Source organism: Podarcis vaucheri (genome assembly GCF_965113315.1).
Source record: "Podarcis vaucheri genome assembly, chromosome: 5".
Classification (NCBI taxonomy): Eukaryota; Metazoa; Chordata; class Lepidosauria; order Squamata; family Lacertidae; genus Podarcis; species Podarcis vaucheri.
The window spans coordinates 5,390,522-5,408,844 of record NC_138763.1 but is presented as its reverse complement, the minus strand read 5'-3'; the positions used below and the strand labels follow the sequence as shown (position 1 = coordinate 5,408,844).

The 18,323-nt window shown below is 50.0% G+C and overlaps 1 protein-coding gene across 5 annotated transcripts in view; it reads right to left on the bottom strand.

The window, feature by feature from the left end:
- DIS3L2 (DIS3 like 3'-5' exoribonuclease 2) overlaps positions 1 to 18,323 on the bottom strand; it is a 203,649-nt gene that overhangs the window by 27,812 nt on the left and 157,514 nt on the right. For 4 of the 5 annotated variants that reach the window (XM_082223950.1, XM_082223951.1, XM_082223952.1 and 1 more), the window contains one exon: positions 15,974 to 16,053. The exons of the other annotated variant lie outside the window; for it this stretch is intronic. In XM_082223950.1, the coding sequence (XP_082080076.1) occupies positions 15,974 to 16,053 (80 nt within the window). The remainder of the gene's footprint in view (positions 1 to 15,973; positions 16,054 to 18,323) is intronic. 5 annotated transcript variants of the gene reach the window in all.

The following is an 18,323-nucleotide window of genomic DNA, read 5'->3' as shown; positions in this document are numbered from 1 at the left end:
GTCACCTCGAGACCCTTGGTGTAAGACAATGAATAGATTGCAACGATCGCCGGAAGTCTGGATGCAACTCAGCTTGCTGAGAGGGATTTGCTTGGGATTAAAAGCAGACAGGCTCATCACTGCTCAGCCAGTTCATGCCAGAGCAGCAGGGCTCGCTTGCACTGTCTAAAACAAGGCCCTGCCATCCAAGCCCTGCTCTCCAATTTGTTCCCGGAACCTCAGGGCTGTGCCTGGGCTGCTGTAGCCTCTACAGAGAGAGGTGCAGCTTCCAGGGAACACTCCTTGCCTTGGCCTGATTAAGAAAAACGGCAGCTCCCCTCATCTGAAGCAGCGCAAAGTGTCGGCCTTTGCAGTAAAAATTTAATAACCGCCCAGGATAATCAGTTTTGCTGATCTTGCCTTTTCACAGTCAAAACTTGACACTCGGCACTTGGAAGGCTTGGAGTGTCTTTGGTTTGGCTGCTTCTCTTCCAACGTCTGCAACGTGGGGCAGAAGGTGGGGGGAGCCGCTACCCAAGGCTGGTTCCACTCAGGTCAGTGGGTCAGATGCTATCAGTATGGGGCACCAGGGCTCCACAGAAGGATGCTTCTCTTGCCAGGCCTGTTGGGAGCCGGTCTTTTGCACAGCAGCTGCCTATACTGGCTCAGTATTTTAACCAAGGTGTCCATCACAAACCCAAAGACAGCTCTCTGGTGGTCAGTCACTGCCAACTCAGATCCCATCAGTGTGCATGTGAAATTGGGGGCCACTGTACCCCTGAATCCAAGTCCTGGGGCCAGACAACAGTGAAGATCTACTGTCTCCACGCCTCGCTTGTGGGCTTCCTAGAAGCGTCAGCCTGGAAACAAGACACTAGACCTTAATCTAGTGCCAGTGTGATGTAGTGGTTAAGAGCGGTAGTCTCGTAATCTGGGTAACCGGGTTCGCGTCTCCGCTCCTCCACATGCAGCTGCTGGGTGACCTTGGGCCAGTCACACTTCTGTGAAGTCTCTCAGCCCCACTCACCTCACAGAGTGTTTGTTGTGGGGGAGGAAGGGAAAGGAGAATGTTAGCCGCTTTGAGACTCCTTCGGGTAGTGATAAAGCGGGATATCAAATCCAAACTCTTCTTAATCTGACCCAATAGGGTGCCTCTCATTTTCTTAGAGAGCAGATGCTCCCGCCAGCGTTTAATCACTTTGAATCCTCAGGTAATGGGGTGGCCCATGGTTAAATACTTTGAATCCTCAGGTAATGGGGTGGCCCGTCCTGCCTCTTGCAGGCTCTTTCGCTTCAGGCTGCATGCTGTTTCCATGTTGGGGGTCACTGGAAAAAGGGATCGAAAGCAGAACTGCCAATATACAAATCTATTGTGTGGCTGCACTTGGAATACCATGCACCATTGTGCTCACCATATATATATATATATATATATATGCTTTCGTAGATTTTCACGGGTACAGGAATGCAGGTTTTGGTGTCTTCGGGTGTCTTCCCGTGTAAGAGTCGGGGTGTCTGTGCGACGTTTCGACGAGGTCTCACTCGTCATCTTCAGGCTGGTGCTTTCGGCTTCTTGTTACTGGAACAAGTAACAACATCTTCAGGCTGGTGCTTTCGGCTTCTTGTTACTGTTCCAGTAACAAGAAGCCGAAAGCACCAGCCTGAAGATGACGAGTGAGACCTCGTCGAAACGTCGCACAGACACCCCGACTCTTACACGGGAAGACACCCGAAGACACCAAAACCTGCATATATATATATATATATATATATATATATATATATATATATATAGTATTTTTATGAACTTTTTGGTTCCTTTTTTATTTTTTTCACTTTATTTTAGTTATTAATTTTTTTTAAAAAAGATTTTGTAGTGCAGCAAAAAGATTCAGAAAATGGTAACCAAAATGACACAGGCTTCGGGCTTTTTAGCTTAGAAATGGGTGGGCGGGGCATGACAGAGATGTGGGATAGACAGAGGTTTTTCTTTATCACTCAAAAATTCTAGAGCCTGGGACCACATTGGAAGATTTAGGAATCAGTTCAGAAAGTACTTCTTCATACAGCACATACTAAACTAAATAATTTGCTCCCAACAAGATGAAGCAACTCATCTTGCAGAAGAGGGGTTTGCATGGGGTTAAGACACATAGACCCTATCTGCAAATGCTATATTCTAGGCTCCACTCTCTAATCATCTCTGTCCCAAATATCTCTTTTTTTCTAAACTAAAAAGCCATATAGCTAGCATTCCAAATATACCTGCTGTCTCATTGCATCACTCAGACTTAGTGCTTTGGAAACATGCTGGAATTATTCCTAAGAGAAACGACTTTGCTATATTCTGATGCGGCAGAGGCTTTCTCTAGGTTTGATATCCTGCCCCACCTGCCTCTGAGCCCTCTGGCAATCTTTGAAGGGAACATAAGCCCCCATGCCCCAAACCAACATTAAGCTTGAACTGGAGGGGATGAGCCCCTTCTCTTGCAAAGCAATCCAGGTCTACTCAATTAGCAAAATTCATCAGGGCTGTAGGATTATGAGCTTTCTGGTAATTGAAAGCAACAGAAGCAACACCTCCCACAGACAAAGCACAAAATTCAAGCACCAAGGAAACGGCTGGAAGTGCTGACATGAAACTCAGGTTGCAGTGAGGGCTGCAGGGTTTGCATGGAGAGAAAGGAGAAAGGAGGGAGGGAGGAACCCCACGCTTCCTAGACTTTCTCTGACCTAACCTGTGTATCTTTTCTCAGATGCTACACCCTTGACCTCGCTTCCTGCTTTCCCCTCCTTCTTTGCTCCACCTTGCAGACGTATTTCCTCTGTGTCTCTCCTGCAAAAGTCAAAGAGCAAGAATGGCTGTCTGCACATCCACCTTAGCTACCTAGAATTAGCATCTTTACCGTGTATTGCCTATAAGAAGTTCGGCTTTTTTATTTTCCAAACTCAAAAACCTCAGTGTGATTACATGAAGGGTAAAGTCCTCTAATACAGGCTGGAAGTTCAAGGTAGTCATTTAAACTCCAAAGGCCATCAGAAACACCAACCCTAATAATGGATTTCTAAATCTCTGACAAGGCTGTACAGTAAAAAGTTTTGGGCATCATTAGCAGCCTGGAAACCAAGCCTTAAGAGAAGGAGGGAGTTGGGTTGAGAGAGTTGGGTATCTTTAGCCTGGATAAGAGGAGACTGAGAGGAGATATGATAGCTATCTTCAAATACCTGAATGGCTGTCACATGGAAGGTGGAGCAAACTTGTTTCCTGCTGCTCTAGAGGGCTGGACCTGGACCAATAGATTCAAATGACAAGAAAGGGGAGTCCCAGAGGGTTGGACCCAAACATTAGGAAGACGTTTCTGATGGCAAGAGGTGTTCGAATCTGGAACAGGCTCCCTTGGAAGGTGGTGGACTCTCCTTCACTGGAGGTTTTTGAACGGAGATTGGATGGCCACCTGCCATGTCCAATCTAGTTGAGATTCCTGCATTGCAGGGGGTTGGACTAGATGACTCACTGGGTCCCTTCCAATGCTACAATTCTACGATTCATCAAAGCACGAACCTGGGCCTAGAGCGTCAGAGAAGGCTGGAGGAAACAGGGCCATAAGCGTCTTGCAACTCGCAAAACCCAGCACGTGCCGGAATCGCAGGCACAAACAAAGCCGCAACCTGCAAGGGCTGAGCCTGCTGTTCTTCTAGAGCACATTTTTAAAACGACACTCCATCATTACGCTAAACCCACTTTGCTCGCTGCACACCCAGATGCCAGATGCCTAATGAATACGGGCCGCAGCATGTGGCTCTCAGCGTGCCACTTCCTTGACCCCCTTCTGCAGCACGAGGCCCCGTTCGGTTGCCTGCGAAGCTGCTCCTCCTCCTCCGAGCGAGCGGCGGGAGCGGGAGATGAGTAATTACGATCTGCCGTTATTAAATGTTTCCTCGCTGGCCAATTTAGCAGCTAATCTTTGTGAAATGTGGGGCCGGTCCCTCAGCAGCGGCATTTGCATGGCACAGCCGAGCCCGGCTATTAAACCAGGATCTGCAACAATGGCGATGCTGCCGTGCCCCATTTGCAGCCTCTCCCCTGGTGCTGCTATAATGAGGCCTACATACACACAGAGAGAAGGGGGGGGCAGAGCGGCACCCTGCCCACAACAGCAAACTTGGGACAGGGAAGCCTCACCCACATTGCATCTCTGGCCAGGTCTCTGTTCTGCCTGTGTGTAACAGGAAGACATCTCAGAAGGCCCTGGAGTTGTGTGGCCTTGAACCAGGGGTTGTGGCAGCCAGGAGTTACTCAGTGCACCATCACTGCTCAGCCAGGCACTGCTTTTGGGTGCAACCACTAAAAATGGGACTGCAGCTCACCAGGTGACACAAAGGCTCAGTGGCGTCTTATCTGGTCCTGAAAGGTACGACTGGGAAACTGTGTCCCTCTCGCTGTTGCTAGCTTGTGGCTTCCATCAGTCCCAATCAACATGGTGGCCCATGGCCAAGGATGATGGAACCTGTAGCCCAACCATCTCAGGATGGCCAAAGGTTCTCCATTCTCAGTCTATAGGGACCAACAGGTCCTTATGCTGCTGGGAAACCCCTGGCTTTTCCTGGGAGGGCCACTGACCCTTCCATTCCTGCTCTTGCTGACTGTGGCAAGCCTCCTCGATCTCAGCAACTCCGTTTCTTGAGTGAATGGACAAGCTACAGACTCCTGGGAACCTGCTAGTTTGCTCACCTTCCAGGCTTCCCTGCCCCCACCCCAAGCTCACCTCTCCTGTATTATATATGCATTTATTATTCCCATTTATAGACCGCTTGAGGCGGTTTCTATATACAATAAGTACAATAAAACGGCATGAAATGATTCACATAATATAAAATTTCAAACAACGCAGCATACACACCCAATTCATTCAATCTCACTCACCATCCATTTGATATAAATGTTCACTACTTCAAACATTACATCTATCAAATACCCATACATAAACCACTCACACTCAACAATATTACAACCCAAGCAGACATAAATAAGATACCACTCCTAATATCCAAAGGAGTAATGAACTCATGGCCCCAAACTGGAGTGTCTAATGCTCCTCATCCATCTCTCATCTGAAAGGGGCCCAGACCATAGCAGAGCAGGATCTCACCCTGGAAGGTACACAACTCCTTCCACCCACTGAAGCATCATAACAAACCTGGTACTGCACAACCTCAACACCTGATGAAGGAACAAGCAGACACAAATACCATCCCACACTTAAAAGGTAAAGGGACCCCTGACTGTTAAGTCCAGTCGTGGACGACTCTGGGGTTGCGGCGCTCATCTCGCTTTACTGGCCAAGGGAGCCGGCGTTTGTCCGCAGACAGCTTCCGGGTCATGTGGCCAGCATGACTAAGCCGCTTCTGGCGAACCAGAGCAGCGCACGGAAACGCCGTTTACCTTCCCGCTGGAGCAGTACTTATTTATCTACTTGCACTTTGTGCTTTCGAACTGCTAGGCTGGCAGGACCTCACACTTAAGGTGGTTGTAAAGATCACCATAAATTCCAATTGTTGCAGCCAACCAAATGAGGGGCTCTCCTTTTCCACCCGTGATTGGGCCTGCTCATGCTCCAATTGTTTGCATTAAAGATCTTCTTCTCAACTCTACCCCACCGGGGTCTCCAGATGACCCCCACCAAACAACCCTCTCCCTCTTTTTCTGCCTACTGTGGCAGAGTTTGGCCAGAGTCAGAGGGCACTCCTCCGTGCCAGTTGCCCCTTGACTCCCCCTGCCCCAAGGCAGAAGCTGATCGGCAACACTTGGAGAAGTGCCGGAAGCGGCGCACCATCGGCATGGCCAGAAGGCAGCAATTCCCATTTCACCTCAGGTGGCAGAATGGGAGGGCCTCCCCTGTTGGTACCCAATGCATACAGACTTAAAGGTAAAGGTACCCCTGCCCGTACGGGCCAGTCGTGTCCGACTCTAGGGTTGTGCGCTCATCTCACTTAAGAGGCCGGGAGCCAGCGCTGTCCGAAGACACTTCCGGGTCACGTGGCCAGCGTGACGAAGCTGCTCTGGCGAACCAGCACAGCACACGGAAACGCCAATGCATACAGACTTACATAGCAACAAAGAACATGAGAGGCTGCCTTATACAGAGCCAAGCCATTGGTCCATCTTCTTCACTATTGCCTACACTGACTGGCTGAGGCTCTCCGGGATGCCAGGCAATGTTACCTGGAGATGCCACTGGGAATAGAACCTGGGACCTTGTAAGGCAGAGACTCAGCCGGCCAGCTATGGCCCTTACGAAAGAGGAGAGCTGAGAAAAGGCCAGCTTTCGTCTCGGCCTTTAGAGGACTTGGATTGAGTTCCGTCCGTGTTTTGGCAGCTCCCTCACCTGTTTGCAACATTCCGTAGGTTATTGATAGAATCATAGAATCATAGAATCATAGAGTTGGAAGAGACCACAAGGGCCATCGAGTCCAACCCCCTGCCAAGCAGGAAACACCATCAGAGCACTCCTGACATATGGTTGTCAAGCCTCTGCTTAAAGACCTCCAAAGTAGGAGACTCCACCACACTCCTTGGCAGCAAATTCCACTGTTGAACAGCTCTTACTGTCAGGAAGTTCTTCCTAATGTTTAGGTGGAATCTTCTTTCTTGTAGTTTGGATCCATTGCTCCGTGTCCGCTTCTCCGGAGCAGCAGAAAACAACCTTTCTCCCTCCTCTATGTGACATCCTTTTATATATTTGAACATGGCTATCATATCACCCCTTAACCTCCTCTTCTCCAGGCTAAACATGCCCAGCTCCCTTAGCCGTTCCTCATAAGGCATCGTTTCCAGGCCTTTGACCATTTTGGTTGCCCTCCTCTGGACACGTTCCAGTTTGTCAGTGTCCTTCTTGAATTGTGGTGCCCAGAACTGGACACAGTACTCCAGGTGTGGTCTGACCAGAGCAGAATACAGTGGCACTATTACTTCCCTTGATCTAGATGCTATACTCCTATTGATGTCCGCTCTCTTCCTTTTTCTTCCCCACCTGCCACCCAAGATGATTAACTGGTGCGTCTGAGCAGGCGAGGAACCATCTGGGCTGTTGGAGGGGAGGCAGGAGGAGAACAAACACCAGTATTTTTTTTGTAATAAACACAACTAACAGGTGAGGGAGTTGTCAGAGCACTGACGGAGCTAGATCTAAAGAGAGGAGCTGCAAGAAGCAAAGAGCCCAAAGCTTTCTTTCTCTCCAGAGTTGGGCTTCTGGTGCCCCCAGGCAATCCTGGCGCAAAGGGATGGCTGAGTGGAGTTCATCAGTCATCTCAGCAACAAAGCCCCTTGTTCTCTCCGCAAAAAGGGCCGCGGTCCAGAGGTGTGTGTTATGTCAAAGTCTAAGTTGTTCCTTTACAGTCGTGGGGGCGGGGGGGGGGGAGGGAAGAGCCAAAAGGAGCCTGTGGTTTGTTGGCTCCCAGCTGGCTCTCAGGGGAGGCTTCCTCCATTGTCTGAAAGGTGAAGCGGACCATTCTGCAGAGGGGGCTGCCAGCTCATTTGGAGCGGTGCAGAGCATATGGGGACGCCTCTGGGACCGATGACGAAGACCCAAGTCAGGTCATAAGAACATCACAGGAGCCTGGCATACTGGATCAGGCCACCGGCTCACAGTGACCAACCAACCAGAGTCACTGCCAAAGTATTCCTTGAAGGGGACCTGCACAGGACTGCCCAAACCAAGTTCCTGTGTGCCCCTTGGCAAATCCAGAGGGCACTTGGAAACCTTCTTTCACTACCAGTTTTAAAGAGTGAATTTCTAGTTCTCGTGGCTTCGGAAGGAAGCTAGAGAAATGGTGTGCTGTATTTTCTCTGAAGACTGTGCTATCTGCTCCAATCTTGTGTCCTAAGGCAGGTATCAGACCTGGAAACCCTGTAGGCTTCCAGGTGTTGCTGGACTACAACTCCCATCATTCCTGCCCCTTGGCCATGCTGGCTGGGGCTGATGGGAGCTGGAGTCCAGCAATACCTGGAGAGTCACACCAGGTTCACCATCTCTGCTCTTAGGGAAGTGACTTTCGCTTCGACCCTGCTGCCCATTCCCACATCTCAAACACAAGCCCACCAGAACGATCTGCTGGGAACGCGTTAAAAACACTGCCCTCAGTTTCAGAACTAAAAACAGGCTGGTTTTTACTTATTTAAGAATATGCATATGGTAGCTCTGTTACTGGTGGGGAGGGCAGGGCAGAGGCAGCACAAACTAAGGAGAGTTGCGGTGCTTCAACTCTTCCTGACCTCCTACCAGGTTAGGTTGCTGGGTTGACCCCCTCCAGAAGCTCAGAGCGGGCACAGATTTGTTGCAGGCAGCCAGAAAACCTCCCCCTCCCTCTCTTTCTCTTTCTAATCCTTTTAACGCCCAGCATCTTCCCTGTGATGGCAGCTGCAATTTTTCCTGGATGTTGCCTGCGTTTATGTCTTCAGGGAGCCTCATTCACCTCTCAGCCAGAACTTCAAGGAACAGGCCTGCCTTTGTCTTCAAGGAACTTAATTAGCAAGATGCCAATGTCTGCTGGGCTGTTGTTAATGAGACACTTCTCTTTCCAAACATCCTGGGGCTGATACTCATCAGAAATGTCAACGTTTCAAATGCCTTTCCTCTCCTGGTCCACAGTGTGTGTTTGTGCGTATGTGCAAAAGCACAGCATCAGCCTGGCCCGTTGGTGCCCAACACCTACGCAATATCTAAGTTCACAACAGGGGCAGAAGGAAAGAATGTGTGCCCTGCTTTGGTCAGGGGCCAGAGCAGCACAGAATTGGGGAGAACTGGAGACATGCAGCTGCACTGTCCCAGAAGATGCTCAGTGACAATTATCACGCAGCTCAGGCACTCCATCAGACAATGGAGGCTGCTCCATTCGGACAAATGTGGTGCTGTCTCACGAACCTCAGTCTGCTCCCAGCTGGTCCTCAGCTGCCCACCTGTCCAGGGGGTGGCACTGCCTGTGGCATCTTCCTCCTCCTCCTCCTCCGTCCAGGCATTGCCCATGTTGAAACTCAGCAGAGAGTTGGCGATGTCTGTCAATGGCTCTGTCTCCACCTGCTGGTTGGGCTCCCCACCTTCTGACCTGGCCGCTCCAGTGGACACTAGCCACCACACCACCCAGCCACTAGCTCAGGCTGGATCTATGGAGCAGCCCAGGAAACTCCAGCGAATCTTAGGGCCACATCTCTGGCAGGGGGCTCAATAAAGTGGGAAACCCATTTCTGGACCATCCCACTGGCCAGGTGTGCATGCCTGTACAAAAACAATTCCCCACACATAGAAAACCAGCCTTCAAGGAGATGCTCCAAGCCAAACCTCCTGCCTGAGATGTTGGTTTCCTATGCATCAGTATCTTGCTGTGAAAGCCAGGGCTTTGGGGGGGGGAGTGGATGAGTGACTCTAAAGCAGAGTTGAGATTTCTTTGCCTCCTAAGCTTTTGGCTTGTACTGGGTAGGGATTTGCAGCTCGAAATGTGTTTCAAATCACCCTCCTCGTTTTGACTTCCTTTGCCACTGCCGCTTGCGTTGCGTGATGGCGGCAGGGGCAGGTGTGTTCCCCAAAGTGACTGCTATTCCTTCCCACCTCAATCCTGTGACAAATGCCCCCCACAGTGAGATGTTTGCCAACTTCTATCCCATCCCAAAACTCTCCCCCTCCCAAGCCAATCCTCAGAAAGTTGCAGCATGTCCCATAATGGGCCTGGGAATTTTGACTCAGAACTAAATTCCCATCGTGGAAGGGATGGAGCCTTGGTTCAGGTTTACCACCTGACTGTGGCTCTGTCCCTGCAGGTGGCCTCACCACCTGCATTTTAAACATCTCCTTTGCAGCCTTAAGATGATGTCCACAGCACAAACAGAAGCCAAGTTTCAGATTGGCCCATGAGCCCCAGGGCAAGGGACCCTGGCAGTGCACAGAGGTTTGCGTTCTCTCGCAAGGAAACACTGCTAGTCTCCAAAAACTACAATTCCCAATGTGCTTAGGGGAGGGGGGAGAGCCCAGAAAATGAAACAGGTTTACATTTGTAGTATTTGAATCCCATTCTTTAAGCCAACAAAGTTACAGGTGGGGAACTGAGGGTTAGAGACCGCATTTGACCCAAGTTCGTTGTCAGAGCAGTGATCATGCCAACCTCCTCCAAAAAGGCCACAGTGGACGTTGCAGTCTCCTTGCACTGGATTTCTAGTGGATTCAGTACAAACATCACTTGCCATGAATATGCGAAAGACCACAAAATGCATTGCCAGCAGCACCACCGTAAAACTCAGAGCCAGACCTACTTAGAACTCAGCCGGCATTCTGGCCAAGGAGCCCCCCTGTTTGCAAGGAAGACCACTGAGTTGGAGGCTGGGAAGGGAGCCCAGGGGCCATGCCCTGACCCCACGACAGGATCCTCCTCACTTTAACTCTGACACCCTTAACCAGCAAAATCAAGGCTGGCACACAAGGAGCCAAAGCAAAGGGCAAGTAGCTCCGGACGACTCGAGCGACAGAGCCAAGCCACGTTCTACAGGAGAAGGGGGGAAGGAAACACACAGCCTTACGGGAAAATGCCTTCCCAACCCCGAATCTGCTGGATCCCGAGTCTGAAGCAAGTCTGCAGTTTACTGAGTCAAAATCTTTGAAATAAGCATAGGGGACCTGTCTTCCGTTGCTTCCAAGGCAGAATGCAGGTGTTCAATGCACAAATTTGGTCCGGTAAAGTCTTCTGCAACTATAAAGAGGGGGCAGCAGTCATCCCTAAAGAGACTGTGGCTGTGTACACACACACACACACACACACACACGCTCATTTACTCTGCATGCAGCACACTCCCAACTCCGCTTTGTGAAGCAATGTACAGTGGTGCCTTGCAAGACAAAAAGAATCCGTTCTGTGATTCTCTTCATCTAGCGGTTTTTTCGTCTTGTGAAGCAAGCCCATTGACGGATTAGCGGATTAGCGCTATTAGCGCTATTAGCGGCTTTTAGCGGCTTATCTGCTGATCGGATCAGCTGATAAGCGGCTTAGACATTGTCGTCTTGCGAAGCAAGCCCATAGGAGATTCATTTTGCGAAGCACCTCCAAAATGGAAAACTCTTTCGTCTAGCGGGTTTTCTGTCTTGCGAGGCATTCGTCTTGCGGGGCACCACTGTATGTTAGTCACCACCCACCAAGTTTCTCGAGAAAGGCTGCAGGGCTCCCCCCCCCCCCATGCATTTCACGCCAAACCAGCTTTGATGGAAAATGGAAAATGTGGTCCAAGGGAAGACACCCATGCCCTCTCTCTGACCACCAGCGAGCACGGACGGTGCACAACTTGGAAAAGTATCCAGCTGTGCTGATGTGTGCAATGACATGCAAATGTGTTTTGAAATGCAGTTCTGCTGCCTTTTATGCCGGTGTTGAGCGCACAGCCTACAGCCCATAAGTGGAGCTGGCTGGATCAGGCCCATGGCCCACCTAGTCTAGCATCCTGTTCTCCCAGTGGCCAACCCTGTGCCTGTGGGAAACCAGCAAGCAGGATCCGACCACAAGAGCCCTCTCCCCTCCCATATTTCCAGCAACTAGTACTCAAAACTTTACGGCCTCCAACCATGAACACGGAGGACAGACATCATGGCTAGTTCCCTCTCCTTCTGTCTCTCTCCTCTGCCTGTCTCTCAAGAGGTCTGGATCTCACCCACCTTAAGGGTGCATTCACATTATTGCCTTAGAGCCAGTGACGCTGTTCCCAAACAAAAACATCTTGGAGGTCCTGGGCCACAGGGAGGTTAGGCTGGCCTCAGCCAGAGCCAGGGCTTTTTCAGCTGTGGCCCCGATCTGGTGGAACACTCTGTCACAAGAGACTAGGGCCCTGCGGGACTTGACATCTTTCCGCAGGGCCTGCAAGACAGAGCTGTTCCACCAGGCCTATGGACAAGGGATAGTCTGACCCCCTCCTTTGGTAATCCTCACAGAACTCCAGCCCAATGGTTGCCATTAATTTGATTTTGAATTGATTTTAAAATGAATTGATTTTAAAATGCTGTGTGACTTTTAATGTTGTTAGCCGCTCTGAGCCCAGCTTCAGCTGGGGAGGGCGGGATATAAATAAAATTATTATTATTATTATTATTATTATTATTATTACCCTCTGGTATGTTTCACAGGGCTTCCCCGCCTACCTGTTCACATCAGCACAGCTTCCTTAGTGTCCGATTGGTTTTGGTTTGTATTCACACCAAGGGTCGTTGATAATGTGGGGGTATCTGTCCCCATGCATGCTCAATGTTGTCACAGTGCATGCTCACAGGGGTTGAGGTCAACTGAGGTACAGGAGGCTGTGGTTTCAAATGGGGCAACCAGGGGTCAGCAGGAGGCGCTGTTGCAGAAGTCAAAAGGCAAGAGCTACTGAAAAAAACTTCCCAGGATCTAAGACACAAATGAAGCAGGATTAAGGTGATCTTTGTGGCTCAAAAAGCAGGTAATTTAGCTTAAGTCAATCAATCTCAGCAAACATTACAGAAGATGAGACTCAAAGGCAAGCTGAGCAGCTGGGGGACTCAAATGGACAGGAGCCCCGCCCTCCACTCAAATGGTGTCAGGTAGTAAATCACCACAAGGAATTAATCCAGTGCCATGAATTACTGGCAGAACTTGATTTAATAACAGGCAACTGCTGTTGGAAATGAATTCATCTGAGCAATCAATCCCCAGTAAACCGACAAAAGAAGCAGGCAGAGTTAACTGAGCGGCTGGCCCTGTTCAGGGCTCAAGGAAACAATCCCCAGGAGGGGAAGAAACATAAGACAGCCAGCTTTAGAGAAATGATAATGCGTTCACACCTCATGTGAGCACAGACTAAATACCCAACACTGGAAATGCGGTAAGTGCACAGTAAAGGGGAGTGTGAACACAGCCTAAGCCTGATTCAATGGCTAATTTGGTGCAGCGTGGGGTGGAATCTGAGTAGGTGCAAGAGAAGAGGTGCTGCAACAAGCTATTGGGAACATCCGTCTGAATAAGAGACGGCAGAATCCTATGGCAATATGACCTCCCAGTTGCCAGGGCATCTTTGACCTGAGCAGTCAGCAGAACTTGCAGCAACATGATAAAAAAACAATAATAATAAAAAAGCCATCCTACTGATAGGTAAAGGGTAAAGGGACCCCTGACCCTTAGGTCCAGTCGTGGCCAACTCTGGGGTTGCGGAGCTCATCTCGCTTTATTGGCCGAGGGAGCCGGCGTACAGCTTCCGGTTCACGTGGCCAGCAGGACTAAGCCCCTTCTGGCAAACCAGAGCAGCGCACGGAAACGGCGTTTACCTTCCCACCGGAGTGGTACCTATTTATCTACTTGCACTTTGACGTGCTTTTGAACTGCTAGGTTGGCAGGAGCAGGGACCGAGCAACGGGAGCTCACCCCGTCACGGGGATTCGAACCGCCGACCTTCTGATCGGCAAGTCCTAGGCTCTGTGGTTTAACTCACAGCGCCACCCGCGTCCCTTCCACCCTACTGATACATGGTGGCAATATTACAAGTTAGTCAATCAATCACCTTCAGCACAAGCATATCAAGGCAATGTACAGGCCAGGGCTGAGAGATAAGAGGCCACCTAAAGCCAACCACGTTGGAGAAGGCGTTTGAACTGGGGCCTCCTGCAGACATGCGCAATTCCTGAATAAACTACAGGAATACAGGTGTGTACATATATGCACTGTGAACACAAAAACCTAGACGTTACACACAGAGTTCAATTCTGGTGGGTGTTGTGTTTTCACGTCGCACAGCAATGCTATCGGTGATGCACCCACAGTGGCCCAAACAGTGTTGAATGCATTTCATTAAAAGTTTGATTAATTGCCGCTTGCTCGGTTTCCATTACAGGCGACAACTGCTGCGCTTGGCGTGGCACGCACAAGCTGCGTAATTTGGAACAGACTTGCTTTAAGTCACCTTAGAAATCCATGTTGAGACTGCAGATTACAATAAGCTGCAATTAACCAATTTGATAGGAATGCCAATAGGCCGCAGTGGTTGAAGTTTTCCATCAATGGACTCCAGCGTATTTCGGGAGGGTAGGGGGGAAAAACAGATTTTCAATGGCAAAAATATTGTCAGAAAAATACCCAAGTTTTGTGAGTATGTAAGTTGCACAAGTAAGGAAGTTGCACTGAAAGCCGTTCTGTTTAGAAGATGGAGCTTAAAGCATCTGGGGGTGTCATCCGGCTAAAGTGCTTTCCTGACCCACTGATTTGGTAGAGTTAAGCCAGGTTAGGAACATAGAAAGCTGCCTTACACTGAGTCCGACAGGTCAGCTATGCTGACTGGTACGTGTTCTCCAGGCTTCCAGACAGGGAATTTCTCCCCATCCTGCCTGGAGATGCCAGGGATGTTAAGAGGCTCAGGTGCTAATGTGAAACCTTAACTACTTGCTATGTAAATGACCCTGCTTTGTGACTGCACAAGCTTGGGACTGCAAGCTCCCCACTCCCCTTCTCTTTCAAAGCCACGTGGAGGAAATTCACCTGCTTTCAAACAAGCCACGGTTCCTCATCATGCCTAAATTCAGGAACTGTAGCTTACTTAAACTTTAGCAAGTGAACAAGCCCAGATCAAAAACCATGGTCAATCCTAACCAAAGTTAAAACAAACCACAGTTCCCTGACTTCAAATGCAATGAGGAATTAGGCTAATTCAAAAGCAAAAGTGGTTGCTCCAACTTCCTTGCAGCTGAAAAAACCCCAAACATACAGGGAGGGAGGAAGAGTATGTTTCTTTCCTGCACTGTATGAAAAAGTACTTTCTGTGTGTGTCTAGTGGGGAGCAGACTTACAAGGGACAAATGTTTTCTAGATGCCAAATTCCTTCTCCTTATAACACAGTGTTACTTCACCTGTTGTCTATGGCTAAACTGGCTCACTCTTTTCAGTGATGCGCTGCGCATTCCCAGTTCTTGCTTTGTGCTTGTGACACAGACGGTTGCGTTGGGTGTGGAGCACATTCCCTTGTGGAGGGTGCATCGAAAGTGGGCATGATCAGGCAGAGACCATACTTCGTCCTGCATCCGTGCATTCAAGAGTTTCAAGGTCACACGACAGCCACGCAATATCTCTAGAGGAGGGCAGGGGGCAGGGCCAGAGAAGGGCGTGGCATGGAAAGGGGCAGCCAAGTCAAGAGACCTGAGGGCCAGACAGAGAGGCAGGGAGGGCCACACTCAATGCCTGGGCCTGCCATTTCCGACCCTATCCTGGCCTGGTCTGGGTGGTAGAATGTTTGCAAACACAGGCAATAGCTGTGCACCTTGAATGAGCAGATTATGTTTCCTCTGCCTGTATATCCCACTGTGCTCCTGCATCTGGGCTGGGTTGGCAGTGCCAATCTATAACTCTCCTCTGCCCCCTCACCTGCAAGCTTCCACCCCTCAACTCCCAAATCCCCCACCCACCAGAATTTTGTCTTTCAAGCCTACCTGCCGCCTACCTGCAAGGAAACCAACAGCCTCCAGTTGGCTGTGGTAGTCTTCAATGTGTTCAGACCTGGGATTCACCTTTCACTCAAGCGTGCAATTGGGGATCCATTTAAACAAAACCAAACAAATATTTCTATGGTGGGAGTGCTGCTGTGGCCACCCACCTTAGATCCAGACCCACCAAGAGTTTGCCGAACCCCCGGTAGGGGTGCCACATTGGTTTGCCTCAGAGGACAGCTGCAAATGCAGTCGTTCCAAGGTTCCAATCCACATTTAACTACGTGGCTTGTGGGGAGGCAAACGGTCGCTGCCCTGGCCTACCTTACAAGGCTGTCGCTGCAAGGCTAAACTGCCACCCTGAGTTCCCAAGAGGAAGGGTGGGATGCAAAGAAGCGGAAGGGAGTCCAAAAGCCCCTGTGCCCCTTACGTGCCCAAGCAGTTCTGATTCCCCAGTGCCAGCGAGAAAGGGTCAGCCTTGCACTCCTGTTCCTCCCACACACTTACACACACTAGTTGTGCAGGGTTTTTGCAGGCCTTACTTGTTGCTGTCCCGGTACTGATAGATGTAACATCCTTGTGGCATCCCGCTCTCCTTGTCCAAAGTAAACGAGAGTTTCAGCTGCAGAAAGGAGGAGATCGAAAGAAAGGAAGGAAGGAAGGAAGGAAGGAAGGAAGGAGGGAGGGAGGTGGGGGGAAAGAGAAAGATTTTTTTAAAAAAAACATACACACACACAACCACATTTAGGCGATGTTCTCAGCCGCGGCAGCAACCCCATGAAAGGCTGAGGGAGAGACCAACCTCACCAAGGCTGACACTCAACCGCTGAGGCCTGGAACATAGAGCAGGGCTCCAAACCTCAGGCAAGACAGAGTCACATGCCTTGGAGAAAAAGCACTGGCTTTTTCCACTCCTTTGTTGCTATAAAGTGTTTGCGGTTCTCCCGAAATGGCGTGGGTCATGACAGCTCCCTCCCCCACCACCTTCGAACACATTCCAAATCCACCACCCACACACATCCATGGCCCTGCAAGAAGCAGCTCTCCGCCTCCTCTGGGGTACAGGATTCTCCCACAGCAGCCGGACTTCCCACGAGCCTCTTTCTCTGAAAGTTTCTGCCCTGCGGCCCTCCAAGCACATTTGGGAGGGAGAGAGAAAGAGAGAGAGAGGAGGAAAACCACAAAGGGAAAGGTGACAAATTCTTCCTTTGGCACAGAGTTAATCCAAAAGCCAGTTGGAAGAGCTTGCAGTTTGGCCCCATGTCCAGCAGGGGGCTGCACAGGGTGACCTGGAAAAAACGTGGGGAGCCCAGGAGGGGCTGGGAGGGATTATTTGCTGGAAATCCAAGAAAGGGTTTCGGAATAGTGGGTCAAGTCCTGTGTTATCTAAGGCCAGTTCATTTGAGGCAGGGAAAAACTCATTTGGCTACTACACTGAAGAAGAAGAAGAAGAAGAAGAAGAAGAAGAAGAAGAAGAAGAAGAGGAGGAGGAGGAGGAGGAGGAGGAGGAGGAGGAGGAGGAGGAGGAGGAAGAATGGAATTCAGTACAGCTCTGCAAGGATTTTGATGAAGGACAGTGGAGTTTCTGAACAAGCAGCTCGCTAATAAACACACATTGGGGCTTAGAGCCGCTCCCCAACAGCTGGAATGGGTTTGAAAGGGAAAGGGGTGAGGAGGTAGTCTGGTCTAAGGAGAGAATGAACCACCCACTGTTCCTACACTTATCACCCTAAGCCAGGGGCTGGGGACCTAGCTGCTATGCGGATGACATGGGACTACATTTCCCATCATCCTGGGTCATGCTGGCTGCTGGGGCTGCTGGGAGATGGAATCCAGCAACACCTCGAGGGCCACAGGTTCCTCAAACAGATGAATCGAGCAATTGAGCCAAGCCACACAGGGACAAGTGTCAGGAAGGAGGGGTGAAAATAAAAAAATTCCTTCCAGTAGCACCTTAAAGACCAACTAAGTTAGTTCTTGGTATGAGCTTTCGTGTGCATGCACACTTCTTCAGATACACTGAAACAGAAGTTGCCAGATCCTTCTATATAGTGAGAAGGTGGGGAGGGGTATTACTCAGAAGGGTGGTGGGAATGGGAGATTGGCAGATAGCTGAGATGAGCCTGTTGACGACTCTTAACGACTGTAATAGGTCTTACAGGACCTATTACTCACCCCTTGCCTTTTCCTGTAAGACCTATTACAGTCGTTAAGAGTCGTCAACAGGCTCATCTCAGCTATCTGTTTCAGTGTATCTGAAGAAGTGTGCATGCACACGAAAGCTCATACCAAGAACTAACTTAGTTGGTCTTTAAGGTGCTACTGGAAGGAATTTTTTTATTTTGACTATGGCAGACCAACACGGCTACCTATCTGTAACAGGAAGGAGGGGAATGCGAGTGTGTGCAGGAGAGAGAGAGAGCGCGCGCCCAGATTCTCAGGCCCATTCAATCTAAGCAAAAAGTCTTTCTCCAACCCAAGTATGATGCTCCGACAGTCCCTGAGAGTAGCGCTAGGCTGGTCAATTGTGGGCATGGAAGAAGCTGCCTTCTACTGTTCCACTGACCTCAAGATTGTTGACTGCGACTGATGGTGGTTTTCCAGGAGCTCAGGCAGGGGGTCTTTTCCTACCCTACCTGGAGTTCCTGGGGATCGAACCTGAGATTTCCTGCATGCAAACTCCACCAGTGAGCTGTGGCCCTTCCCAGAGGAGGAGGAAGAGTAGAATGTGTGTTTGCGCACGCGCACGTGCCATGTTTTTGAATGCTTCACCACATTAAAATAAAAACCCAGGGACGCGGGTGGTGGTGTGGGTTAAACCACAGAGCCTAGGACTTGCCGATCAGAAGGTAGGTGGTTTGAATCCCCGCGACAGGGTGAGCTCCCGTTGCT